Source organism: Homalodisca vitripennis, chromosome X (genome assembly GCF_021130785.1).
Source record: "Homalodisca vitripennis isolate AUS2020 chromosome X, UT_GWSS_2.1, whole genome shotgun sequence".
NCBI classification, from domain to species: Eukaryota; Metazoa; Arthropoda; class Insecta; order Hemiptera; family Cicadellidae; genus Homalodisca; species Homalodisca vitripennis.
This window is the reverse complement of record NC_060215.1, coordinates 37,164,485-37,178,859: the sequence shown is the minus strand read 5'-3', so window position 1 is coordinate 37,178,859 and position 14,375 is coordinate 37,164,485. Positions and strand designations below refer to the sequence as shown.

The 14,375-nt window shown below is 33.6% G+C and overlaps 1 protein-coding gene across 2 annotated transcripts in view; it reads right to left on the bottom strand.

Moving 5' to 3' along the window:
• Positions 1 to 1,464: 1,464 nt before the first annotated feature.
• Positions 1,465 to 14,375, bottom strand: part of LOC124368915 (exopolyphosphatase PRUNE1) — a 28,512-nt gene continuing 15,601 nt past the window's right edge. For both annotated transcript variants that reach the window (XM_046826458.1, XM_046826459.1), the window contains exons 4-6: positions 10,287 to 10,528; positions 3,019 to 3,177; positions 1,465 to 1,708 (exon numbers count right to left, since the gene is read on the bottom strand). In XM_046826458.1, the coding sequence (XP_046682414.1) occupies positions 1,541 to 1,708; positions 3,019 to 3,177; positions 10,287 to 10,528 (569 nt within the window). In that variant the 3' untranslated portion in view covers positions 1,465 to 1,540. The remainder of the gene's footprint in view (positions 1,709 to 3,018; positions 3,178 to 10,286; positions 10,529 to 14,375) is intronic.

Sequence of the window (14,375 nt, the reverse complement as noted above, 5' to 3'; positions counted from 1 at the left end):
ACCATATTAAGAATGCAGTCCGAGATTGATGAGTTACGATTAGAGTTGGTTACGCTACGATTACAGTTGGTTACGCTAAAAGAGGGCAATGAAAATGTGGAAGATGGAATCTCCCCACCAGCTATAGATGTTATTAAATATAAAAAAAGAAGTGTGTTCAATTTCAGGTTTTACAAGAAAGTAGTGCAACAAAAATAAAGGAAGACAATGATAAAGAAAACTGATAGCATTTCATCTACATTCACTTCAAGATAGTAGTTAGAGAAGACCTAGGCATTGTCTAATAGTAAATTTGTACTGTTCAACAATGTGCACTTTGAGTATTTTTAAATAATAAGTTATAATCAACTCAAAGTGAAAATAGTCCATTGAAGATACTATGTTGTATATATTGTATTTTAAAATATTATTCGCTATTCATATGTAATTTTGTAAGAAGAACATTTATTCACTTCTATTGTGTATTAGTATCTTTATAGGATAAACAAATGTATACCTCATTTCATTTTTTAAGCCAAGTACTAGAAATCACTTGGCTGGAGTCACAATGAAAGTATGGGAGCCAAGAGCCAATTTGCATTCTATAAGATGTAGCCCACACCATTATATGGCCAAGTGACATTAAAAGGATGACATGATCTAGCACGAGGCAATATGAGTTGCACACCAATATAAGAGATGGATCTTGGTGAGGAAACACTATTTATGATGAATTAATTAATTTAAAAAATAATAAATGAATTACCAAACCCATAATCGAGTCTCCTTATCCAAGCATTAAATATTAATCCTGCCCCATAAAGACTGATTAAACACCCCTGACCTACCAAAAACCTATTTACACATTATTTTAAATCCGAACACGCCTGTAACAATTTATTATCTATATTAAAAAATAATTCTAAAAAATATGTATTATTTTCTACCTGTTTACAGGCATCTATTCGTCCACAACACCAATGATCATGTTTCTTCATATTTCCTTTTTTCGATTTTACACGATTAAAACCAGCTAAATAATAGTTATGTCACCATCAGACCATGAGATGAAGTCAGTTTCAGCCAAATAGTCATACTTTATCATGATGGCTGAAACTGATATAACTTTTATTTATGTGATGATCGGTTTTGAGTGTGTCAAGGCAAATATGATCTGTAAATGTGTGTGATTTTATACATTTAACACTTTATATCCCCTTTTTTGAACCCCATCAAAACTAGAAGGGCTGAGATTCAATTTCTCTCTTAAGAGATATTTCTCTTTTGAACCCCATCAAAACTAGAAGGGCTGAGATTCAATTTCTCTCTTAAGAGATATTTCTCTTTTGAACCCCATCAAAACTAGAAGGGCTGAGATTCAATTTCTCTCTTAAGAGATATTTCTCTTTTGAACCCCATCAAAACTAGAAGGGCTGAGATTCAATTTCTCTCTTAAGAGATATTTCTCTTTTGACACCATTAAAACCAGGTTGTGTGCTTATAAAATGTAAATTGGCTCTTGGCTGCTATACTATGAGGACATTATGTAACTGGAGCAAAGTTAATTTTCTACTGAAATCTTTTCTCCAACTTGGCGAATAATAGGAAGAATTTGTTTTCTAGTTGCTTTGATGTTACATTGATCAAACAGCATGAAACCTTCAACTGAGCAAGGTTGGGGTTGTAGATCAAGATCAGGTTCTTTATTACTTGTTAAAGCTGCAACAATCTGAAAACAAAACAAAAATCAACCTAAAATAGTATACTACATACATGTTGAGGCCCACAATAATTTTAAAAAATTACTTCCTGGCATTGTAATTATACATTTGTAAGGTACTTAAAAGGACTGAAATGATTAAAAATCTTCAATTAATTTTTTAAATAAGGTGATTCCATTTTAAACCTTATTCTACCTATCCTCATGGGCCACTGGCCTGTAGAAGGATCTAACAAAATAAGGAAGAGTCGATACAGTATAAGGTCAATAGGTACTGATAAAAGTGCTGTGGTCAGAGACAGGATTTGAATCTCTAATTCAGATCAAAACTTCAACGTCTTAGTCTCTGCGGCCACTGGCTCCCCCAAACAATGAACGGCTAATAATAACATGTAGAAAATTAAAAAATATACAGCTTGACATTGTGATTCTGTTATTATTTTTTTACACATAGTCTATCTCAAATATTTGTAAATAATCCTATACAGTTTATTAATATTGTTATCGTTATCATTCTAATTATAACATAAGCTAGAATACATAAAGTTGAAGGAAACAGGATTTTTCCGGATATTTGACATCATTCAGTGATGCAAAAAATCAGTAACACTACATTTCGAGATCTGCAATCTGATCTCTTCTTCGGGTAAATAACTAATCTAACACACAATTACAAACTAGAAATGTAGTGTTTCTGATTTTTTTTTTACCACTGAACGACAGCAAATATCCAGAAAAATCCTGTTTCCTTCACAATCCTTCCATCATAAAAAAACAAAATACATAATGCTGCATGTTAATTTTTTCTTCCCTTACTGTAGTTACTACTTATTAGTTATCTTGAAATAGTTGTATTATTTGTATCTTTTTTTATTAAATTTGAAATTAATAAACACATTTTCAGACATCTTACCATATTGTTTGTCTTATTTTTGGGATTGTTTATTTTCAACAGTATTTTGAGTACTAGATCAAATATTTCAAATGTATACCATACTGGAACATTATTTACTGATTTCTTGATTCATAATTTTGAAATATATCTCATTATTTTGTTGTGAATTATTTTGTTTGTCTTCTAAGATAAAATAAGTTAAATAAATCCTGTATTCATATATGCTTTACAATATCCACTAGGAGGTGAGGAACTAGAATACTGATTTCTATTTATTTATAGCTAGAGATGTATGGTATGATAACGACGTACAATATTTCAAGAAATAAAATCTTAATTAAAAACCATCAAGATTGTTCATTTTATAATATAAATACAGTTTTTCTGTATGCTAATCTAAATTTCAATTCAGTATCAAAATTACCTCCAAGGCAGTCTTCTCATCAGCTTGGTTATACACAGCCAAGTCCCTTGTTACTGTCCCCTGAACTATCTGTGAACCGTACACAACACATAATTTTGTGTTGTGAGCTCTGCAAAACTCTTGTACTGCTCTTTGTGCATCTTCCCTTTTCAAAATCTCCTGTTGACATAAACATGGTAAAATTTATTAAAAATTCATTTATGACAGATTTTTCTTATGCAGACAGTTGTAGGCTGGGACAAAGTATGATATTGATACTTTTTAAATCAATATCACAGGATTGATTTTGATAGGTGTAATTACGTTATAAATATAAAAATTTTAATTGACCAAAACTTGAGCTTATTAAAAAAACTGTTTGATGCAACTTGAAGAACAGGTAATAAGCAGGAAAATAGGAGCAAAGTGAATTGATATGTTGGCTACTCTTGCGACTTGCAGTTATAGTTTTAATAATACAATAGGACCGCAATAATCCAGCACTCAATAGTTCGGCATCCACAACCCGCAATTTTGTTAGCACTAGGTATAGTACAGTAGTTCTGTTCGGAATCATTCAGGTGAAGTCCGGTTAATCTTGACAGAAGCCCTGTAACACGTGTTTGAGAGAAATTGAGCCGTCTCGGAAGTGTTCGGGAGAAGTCTTAGGAACGTTCGGGCGACGTCGAGCCATGTCGGAAGCCATCAGAAGAATTGGGGCCAATGAGCACTACTATGCCATTTGGACGACCACACGAAAATGAGATCATCTTTGTTTTGCGACAGTCAGAGTGCATTGTTTACTGAATTCCATATGTAGTGCTATGGTAGTGTACGTGCTCATAAACATTTTACAGTAGCTACAGTAACTTCTTAGTGACATATGCTACATTTTTTTATAGTGAGTGTTTGTGGTGTAGACTAAATATGTTTTCTAAACCTAAAAAAGTGCTCCTACAGCAAAACAGAAAAATGTCACATTTTCCATCAAACAAAAACTGGAAATTTTAAAACGATTGGAAAAAAGGTGAGAAGCGAAACACTGTCATGAGCAAATTCAATGTCTCATCCTCCACTCTATACAACATTAAAAAACAAAAACTTCAATTAGAGAAATTTGTTTTACAATCTGCTTCTGACAAAAGTCTTGAAAGACAAACTTTGAAAAAGCCTCAGTTGGAAAACTTGGACAGTGTATTGTGGACATGGTTTAGCCCCAAGCGAGCAGAGGGGAAGCCAGTAACAGGGCCAATAATTATTGAAAAGGCCAAATTGTTTCATAAAGAATTTAACTTTCCTGAAAATGAAATGCCAGCTTTCTCGTAAGGTTGGCTTCACAATTTTAAAACTCGTCATGGTATATGCAGATTAGACGTTTCTGGTGAAATAAAATCTGCTGATCTGTTTGCTGTAAATGAGTACAAATTAACAATCCAAAAGCTTGTCGATGAACACGGCTTATCTCCCACCCAAATTTACAGTGCAGGCGAGACTGGTCTTATGTGGCTTTGTTTACCGAACTCAACCTTAGCTGGTGGCAACGAGTTTAGCGAAAAGGGTTTAAAAAAATAAAGATAGTCTCACTGTTTTAGTTTTTGCAAACGCTTTAGGCGATCCTAAACTAACTCCATTCATTATTAGGAAATTTAAGAAGCCCAGGGTTCTGAAAAATGTGACTGGCTTACCTGTTATTTACGATGCTCAATCAAATGCATGGATGGAAGGAGGGCTGTTTAAAAAATGGGTTTTTCAGCATTTTGTCACTGCAGTAAAAGACAATTTTTAAAAACTTAAGCTCCCGATTGACACCAAAGCAGTTCTCGTCCTAGACAATTGTCGAGCTCACCCTCTAGCATCTGAGCTTGTATCAGTCAACATTTTTGGTACATATCTGCCACCTAATGTGACACCACTAATACAACCAATGGACCAAGGAGTTATTCAGAATTTTAAGTGTAAGTATAGAGGCATGGTTGTGCAAAATTTATTAAACTCTGACTGCAGTGTAACCGATTTTCAGCGTTGATTCAATATAAAAGATGCCATTTGTTGCAACTGCCATAGCTTAGTCTAACGTGAAAAATGAAACACAACACTTGGCATGGTGAAAGTTACAGCCAAAACTTACGGAAACAAGTAACATGCCAAGTGAGGATGGAGATGTTGATGACCCTTCAACCGCCTACTCTCAAGTTATTGTCAATGCTATTTCTTGTATTCCGAACAATGTACTAAGTAGCCTTCCGGGAGAAGAAATTTCTAAATGGATTGATGTGGACAAAAATGAGCCCATAGAGGAGGAACTGAGTGACGAGGCCATAATATAAAGCGTTTTAACCCTGCAGGATGAACAAGAAGGAAAAGAAAGTGACGAGGAAGAGGCTGCCACTCAAATTACATGGGCTGATGCTTCAGAAGCCTTAAACAAATTTGTTAAGTTTGCAGACATCCAAGCACTATGATGCTACTGAAGTTATGAAACTTCATATTATAGAGAATAATTTTTTTCAAAAGCACGATAGCTCGAAAAGCAGGTTGATATTTTTTCAATGTTTAAATGAGCCTAAAAGAAAACATGTGATGTCAATACCACATTGTTGACAACTCCCATTCCTTCAACATCTGGAACTTCTCGCTTTGCCACAGCACCAGTTTTAGCAATAACAAACTGTGATTCTGACTGAAAAGTACAGTACTGTGATTTCCATTTTAAAAAGTCATATAATTATCTAATTTTTATGTTTTCTAGTGTTTGTGTAGTGCTTACAGAGTTCTTAAACTAATAAACATCCAATAATAGATCATGTTCTAATGTGATTGATTGTATTTCCCTTGTTTAAACCATATTTGAAAGTAATACCTTGATAATCCAGCAGATTAGATAATCCAGTATTGCCAGATCCCTGAGCTTGCTGGATTATCAAGGTCTTACTGTATGAGAATACCATGATTTTTTATATTTTCAATCTATAATACACATTCTTTTGAAAAAATTAATCATATTATACTCATCATATTTTAAAAAGATGGTAGTGTAAATAATATTTGTAATATTCTGCAATAAAGATAAGAGGTAAGCCACAAACATCAGCTGATTTTGTTGAATAGGTCAAGTAATTAAAACACAATTTTAAATATACCGTTCAGACTTATTTTTCTTCTGAAGAACAATGTGATGTTTTCTCGGTTTCTTTCAATTGTATTATTTTGTTTGTGCTTTTATTGCAGTTTTGCACATGCACAACACTAATTCTGACTTTATTGCGAAGGAGTTGACACCATTTTAATTGCACTTTTTGTTGTTTCAATTCGCTGTGCTTGTCTGTAATGGAGTAAGTTTAACTTGAAAATCGAACATCATGTGAAATTGGATTTGTTATTATTCATTTTTTAACTTGGGAATGATAAACTATAGAAATTTGTCAACAGATCTGTGAGGTGTATAGACAAAATGTAATGAGTGATTTAATAGCAAGAAGATGGATGAAGCAGTTTAATAAGTTTGTTATGGACGTGAAAATATGCATAATGGATTAACAAAGTGGGTGTTTATCTTTGGTTAATGATGAACTTCTTCATGGGGCCAAAGAAAGTAGGCTCAATTGGCTGTGAATGAGTTATTACAGACTATTACTCCATTTACACAGAATCCATATTGCATAATATTCAACATGTGAGTATGGTAACAATCTGAATGCAGCCAATCATGCTGAACTTGGATGAAATAAGTATATAAAATCAAGGACAAATTATTTTTTTAATCAAAAAACTACATTTAAAATGTTAATCTACTCAGTGTAAATGATGAGTTTAATTCAATTTAGAAAATTAATATGTTAAGGGCTTTCAAGTATTCAAGTAATTTAGTATTTTAAGTCATCTCAAAAAAGATGGATACTAATGTTATCATCATGTGAACGCAATCTGTATGATACACATTATCGTAGAGAAACACGAAACATGTAAATATTTCCTTTTTATAATTGGATAATGTAACTATAACTAAGTTTAGTTGTACATATCAAAGCCATTAAATTTTATAAGGATTTTTTGAAGTGAAAACTTCTTTAGGCGCGTTGAGCGTTTTGGTAGAGGGTAAAATCCTCGGTTCGCGTCACCGACATGCTAATGATACTAACCTGCATGAAAAAGTCAGTCTCGCTGTGTTTTTTAACCGTAGACTTGGCCACGGACTACTAACCTGCATGAAAAAGTCAGTCTCGCTGTGTTAAAACTGTCCCGGCGGAGTATGAAAACAGACTGCGAAAATCAGTGACCTTTACGGCTTCCTCTCGCGATTTAAAAGTGAAGCCAATGTCGTACAATTCTGTAAGATGCGTCAAATTAAAGCTCTTAATATTGGCAATCTATTGGTTACATTTTTAAATATTAAAAAAATTTTGAAATAATTTTGATTATTGTTTACATTTTACATAGCGTTTACAATGACAAGAAAAAAGTAGTAAGCGAGGATTTTTTTTTATTTTTTGGTCAGACAAAATTTGTCAGCGAGAAAGTTGTGTGAAAATAGATGAATATTTTTTTTGTAATTTATCATTTTTTTATTGGAAGTTTAGTTTAGCCTGTAGTAGCATATGAAGTGATGAGTGAACGTTTCTGCCGGAACTGTAGTTGGCGCATTGGCTCACTGATACCGTATTAACTCAATAAATTAGTTTATTGTGCAATAAAAATACCTTTACGAAAGAACCAAGTTAATTTAACTAATTTATTAGTTTTAAAAATATTATGGGTTTAATTGTTATTGCAATTATATACTTTATCCGTAGCAATAACTGTATTATTTACAACGGTGTTCAACTCACTGTTGTTCACTCGGTGTTTACTCACTTGTATTCTATGTTTAACTAACTATTAATATTGAGCAATTACAACATATTTTTATACAGATAAATGAATAATGAAAACAACGAATATATTTTTAATTAATATTTGTACGAATATTTGTATTTAAAATTTAGCATTATTCATTTTAATTATGTTTTTAATATTTAACCTCTTCATCATGAAATGAGTATTATTACGGTATAAGATTTATCTTACTAGCGTGGTAAAATAGATTTCTAGTTATTTGATAATATTTTTTCGTGGATTTTTAAAATTGGAAAATTAAAAACGCGTCACATTTACAATTACAGATGTACTGCTACTATAACGTATTGTTAATTACTCTCAACTTAATAGTTCCGTTTTCACTTCTATCGGCAGTCCCACGACTGCTACTGTTTTTTTTTTAAGTTTTAGTATGGCTAAATATAGATATATTTTCTAAAAGAAAATTTAGTTATATTTTGAATTGTGAGGTTAAATGTAAGAATGGGCCACTTTTATACCGGTCCAAATGTTTGCTTTAATAAAGAAGTATTTTCATTTGTTTATTCATTATCCTTTATTTCATTATTATTTAGTAATGACAATTATTTTCACCTTTTAAAACATAATGTCTTATCATAAACATTCACATAGTAGAAACCATAAACTATTTCTCGCTAGGAACCCAATACTCAAAACCCACCACCACCCCCAAAATACCACCACCGCTCGCACTAGGGAACGCCCTTTTATGGCAGTAGGAATATTCCAAATGAATACATCCTAGCTAAGTGAACTGTATTTTATTCGTTTTAGACAAACATACACAATATTTATACGTAAATGCGTAAATCAAAATGAATGTAAAAGTTTATATACATCTCCACTAACTCACTCAAATTCAGTTATTATTTACAAATATGCGGTGAGAAATTATAATAAAATATATTTCAATGTTTATTTAAAATTATTGTAGTTTGCAAAAAATATTGTAGCACATAAGCTTATAACAATGTAAGAAAAAAGGAGAAATAAGTTTACTAATATAAAATATTGATACAAATGTACAGCCTAACCAACACACCCAAAAGTCGTTTATTATTTACAAATACCCCTAGGACTTGGTTGTTGTACACCACTCGGTCCCAGGGAAAGATCCATTGTGTTGCACAATTACTTACTACTAAAAAAACTTTGAAAAATCATAAAAAACAATGAAAAAGTCTAATGTGAAAACAAAGTGCATAAAAACGTGGGAAAAGTACCTCCTGAGGAGCGAGAAATACAGCGTTGTGATAACTTGAGTGCTGGCCACACACTGACCTCATTTCAGAACAAAGGCTCTGAAGTAACCACAGTTACCGCCCGCTCCTAGTGCAGCGTAGCAGTGGTAACCAGAGTTACCGCCCACAGCGAACGTGTTAAACAGTTCAAAGAGGACAAAGTAGTTTTTCTTTTTGATCACTGTTTCTAATGTGTACAGGACTAACCAGTTTTCTTCAGGATCAATAATATATATTATCTATATTCACAGAGACACATTGCCAACTTTAGAACACAGTTACAAAAAGGATTTTAAATTAGGTTTAGTAAGTTTTCACTTTCTAATAACAATCAAAAATGTATTTAATTTAACTGTATACTTTTAGTTCTAGACAAAGCAATTGTTCAGATATGAATATATTGTGCAATAAAGATTACTATAATTTCACATTTATGTTGAGATAAAAAAGTAAAGAATTAAAACAATAAGACAACTAGTGTGCCCAAATTTTTTTCCACAATCAATTTTTTAAATAATTTGATAGTTCTTTATCAAATCATGGAGTTTACTCAACAATTAAATATCAAAGTTAGTGATTTAGAAACTTATATATCAAATTAAAAGTATAGAAAGATTGAACCTTTGACTTTAATAAGCGAGAAGTTTCTATTGTTATTAAAGTATGCAATCTTCTTGTCAATAGTTCTGTAACTGTTAAATTAGATTGCAAACAAGCTGTACTACTCAATGATACTGGTAAAGATTACATTGTAATTTGTCATACATTGAAAAACCATTGTTGTATAACTCAATGTTAAGAACAATGCAATTATCTAGTTTTCTAACAGAAGCAATAAATTAAATAAAAACCCTTTTAGAATGCTGAAAAAAGAGTTTGTTAAGATTAACAATAATTTTTTAATTCATCAGTAATCCCTAAAAAGTTATCTACTTCTTAAAATGGATGATCCAAGAGTAAAAAGCCAATTTGATCTTTGAATATACTATACGGCAGTGAACTTAAACTATTTGGCAGGGCATTCCGTAGTCCAAACGAGCTGTGACCTAGATAAAAACAATAACTCTCTGTGTTGATGTCTCTAGGATTCAAGGAGGATGACTGTTTGACCAGAAAAAATGTTTTAGAAATGGCCATTTTCAGAACTTTAGATTTATTTTAAAATAAACTCACCTTAACTTTAATGGGCAGCCCAGCTATTGGAATTCCAGCTGCAACTTTCAGATCTTTTATTAGGAGATGAGATGAGGTGAGAGAGGATATATCAGACTTGGCTGCCTGCAGCTCTCTGAATAGCTGGTACCGTTCAACGGGGGAGTCACAGCGAGCTTGCAATGCTTCTGCCATCTGGTGGTCCTGAGGAGTAGCTCTTCCCACTGCAGGTGATAAACAAGCAGTGTCGAGCAGGATCGTGCCTAAAAGACCAAAAATTACAACTGATTCTTTACCCATGTGATATAAATTTTCTTCATCCTACTGCCATTTAACTTGTAAAAAGAAAGAGATTAGTTTTACAAGTAAACGTAACTACCACAATTTCACTGACGTTCAGAGGCAGTTTGGAGAACTAAATTGACTACAAATATGGCAATCGGTAAAATATATTAATATCACACGAATAAATCTGGTCATTGCAGTTTAGGGCAGATGTTATGTTGTTGACACAAGAAATGAATAACTGAGACCCCAAATTGGAGCATTGGCATACTCATAAATGAAACATAACATTTAATACATTTAACATTTAATATTCATCGGTAATGCTGCCTTCCAAATAAAAAGAAACGCACCTGTTAATAAACTCCATCTGAACATTAAATGACAGGCACTATCAAATATACTTTTGGTAATAAATTCAGGAATAATACCAATCCCAATACCTTGCAATATTCAATGAAAAAAGGAAAAACTAAATAACGAGAATTTTTCAATTAACAAATAATTGGATGGAGGTAGAGAGGAGATTCCTTTCTCTTTTTTCCAGCGCCATAAGGGCAGTACTATTATCATGTGACCAATAACATCCACAGCACTAATAGTAACAGGTGGGGGATTGCTCTGCTACAAATGGAAGGTCAACTCCCCTCTTTCCACCTTTCCTACTAAAACATGCCATACCCACCACCAAGTGATTGCTCTTACTCATGTGCAATCCTCTCTACCATCCAAATATGAATAGTCCATAATTCAAATTTTGCGCTTTTCATTATCTATAAACTAAAAGGCTAACTCTGGAATACATTAAAACAAAAAACCTGTGAAGCCAATGTTGAGGTGATTTATAGTTTATACGACTTAACTTGAGGCATACTGTTGTCTTCATTGTAACCTCAATGTATAATGAAAATCATTTATCCACTAATCTTTACTTCTTAACACATTCGCTGCGGGTGATGACAATTGTTGTCATGCAATACTGGCACGCCATAAGGATGACAATAGCAGACATCTGCTCGCTTTCCCGCTATTGCCTCAGTGTGAACCTGGCAGCTGCCAAGGAACGTTGTGCCTGTTTCATATGTTGTTATTCGCAATCCATTCGTGGTTCGCAATTTTCGTTCGCTGGCTGTGCTGTATTGTTTATGTGTAGCATATTGTGTAAGGTGACTGTATATGTGTGTTTATTATTGTATTTAGGCAATATGGTGGATGAAAATGAACTAGTGGAAGAATTTATGAGTGAAAAGGATGATTCCGATTTAAGTTCTATTTTTCCATGTTTATGGACAATGAGAACACATCTTCATCTTCATCTTGATTTTGTCGTCTAGGTGTCTCTGATGTCGAAACGATATAAAGAGTTCATTAGAGCTCCTTCGTTACTGTCTTTTTACGGATATCTTCAGATGAACATGGCTCCAGATTACAGGAGTCAAGTCGTAACAGTGTCAGATTTCGGATGCTGCGCTGAGCAGAAGGTGAAATGGAATTAAACTCAACATTGACATTGAATCAACTCTTCCCACCATAGCTATGTAACGAGACAATATTGCAACCATTTTTATACAGTACATTTATTGGTTTGTTGATGAGGAACAAAAGTTCTAGGTGAGTGAGCTATCTGCCGATGTAAAACAAACTAGTCTTGCCACTATCATTAGGTTTTTTTGTACTTTTTTGTTGTTTTCACTGTAATCGCGGGGCTATTATGGGTAGCCATTGCTGTTCTCTGTGTCAACACAGAAATTTATGAACATGTCCTCAATGGCCCTCACTGTTTTCCCTTTCAATTATCAGCCAATACGTTTGGCCCACTGTACTGCACAGTTATAAAATTCAATACTTATCCAGATGTGGCTGGAAAGTGCTGAAAACTCTCGGCCAAATAAGGAACTAAATCAAAATTTCTCTATTTGCAGCATATACAATATCAAACATCATAGTTTATAGTTGCCTTTTATCCAAGTGTCAGTGTTACTATAGCTGCTATACTGTGTCCCATCAATTTATTGAAATATAGTGTCTTTGGTGTAACTGAACATATGGAAATAAGTTAAATTCTGTTGATATTAAGATAACTACTTGAGACTAATTATATTTTTATACTCAAAACAAATATACCTTCAAGATTAGCTAAAACGATAACCTAAATTACATACTACTTGATGTTTAACCCATTCGTGACTGAATAAATTACTATAATTTTTGGACTACAGAACTGGATATTTTCCATGCTTTCGAGTAAGAACAGGTGCACTTTGCATAACACTTACTGTATAACATGCTATGAATATTATAAATTAACCTTAGTTATTCCTTTTTATTGTATGAACACAAAATGTTAGTTTTTTTTAAATATGCATATATTTACACTATTTACAAATTTTTATTATACTTCTTTAGAAGTTGGTTTGGGTGTGAAACACCTCAAAACATGTTTCCAGATGAAGTGGAACATGACACTTTTTACATTGGTACACTGTTTCAATCCTTTTCCCCTGTAAGGCACAAACTTTACATTTTCTTGAGGGCCTGGCTTTGGTGGTTGGAGGTATCTTTTCAATGAAATGCCCCCAAAACTTTCCTTGAAGGCGCAGTGGTGATTCTCCACAAGCTGGAGGCCTACCAAAGGGTTACCTGAGCCCCAAAAGGTTTCGTCACAGAAGTGATTGAACACATCTGATTCAGTGCAGTTTTCTCCTAACTGCCTCGAAATAATAGGATTTATTCCATGATTGCCGGTAAAACGCATTGTACTAACATATTTGTTCCAACACTCCACGCAAAATCACAAGGCCTAGCCGGTGGGTTATCGCCACTTTCATTATCACTGCTGTCATCGTTTGCACCATCAGACATTTAATTATTTTCATGGATCATGTCATCTTGTTCACTGTCACTTTCCTCATCACCACTTTCATCTAAAACATTAGCAACGTAAGCCGCAAAATCATCCGAATTTACGGTCTACATTGCCAATGCAGAGAACCAAACCAGAGCAGTCTGGCAAATAATAAACAATAACCGCTACAGCAATAAATCTCAAAAAAATTATATAAAATCTATTGACATAGAAGGCTCAACAATAACAGACCCCCAAAAAATAGCTGAACACATGAATCACTTCTTTGCTAATGCTGCAGAACAAGTTCTATCAAACTCCCAACAAGCACCTTTGAAAATACCCCCCACAATCCATGAGAGTGAGTTTGTGTCTCTTGAAGAGGGCTTTAGACCAACAAATAGAATGGAGATAGACAAAACAATATCATTTTTAAAATCAAAACCATCTTCTGGGATAGATGAGGTCTCGTCAACGATCCTGAAACACTGCAAAACTGAAGTGATAACCCCGATAATTGACGTAATAAACAAATCTTTCCAACAAGGCATTTTTCCCTCTCAGCTTAAACACTCTTTAGTTTATCCAAAGTACAAGAAAGGACCCACCTCTCTGGCCAGCAACTACAGACCTATATCTCTCATATGTACCCTATCCAAAATTTTTGAAAAAATAGTACTCAGTAGGTTGCTCACTCATCTAGAAAACAACAGTCTTCTAACCAACCACCAACATGGCTTTAGGAGAGGCAAGTCCACCATTACAGCCATAATTGATTTAGTGGAAACTATCATTGATGCATCTGAAGAAGGGGCCACAACAACTGGTATCTTACTTGACTTTAGTAAAGCTTTTGACAGCCTGAGCCACAAACATCTCCTAGACAAACTGAGAGCTCTAGGAATAAGAGGAGTAGCACATCAGTGGTTCCAGAGCTACCTCAGTGGAAGAACACAAATGACTGAAATAACTCAAGTAGT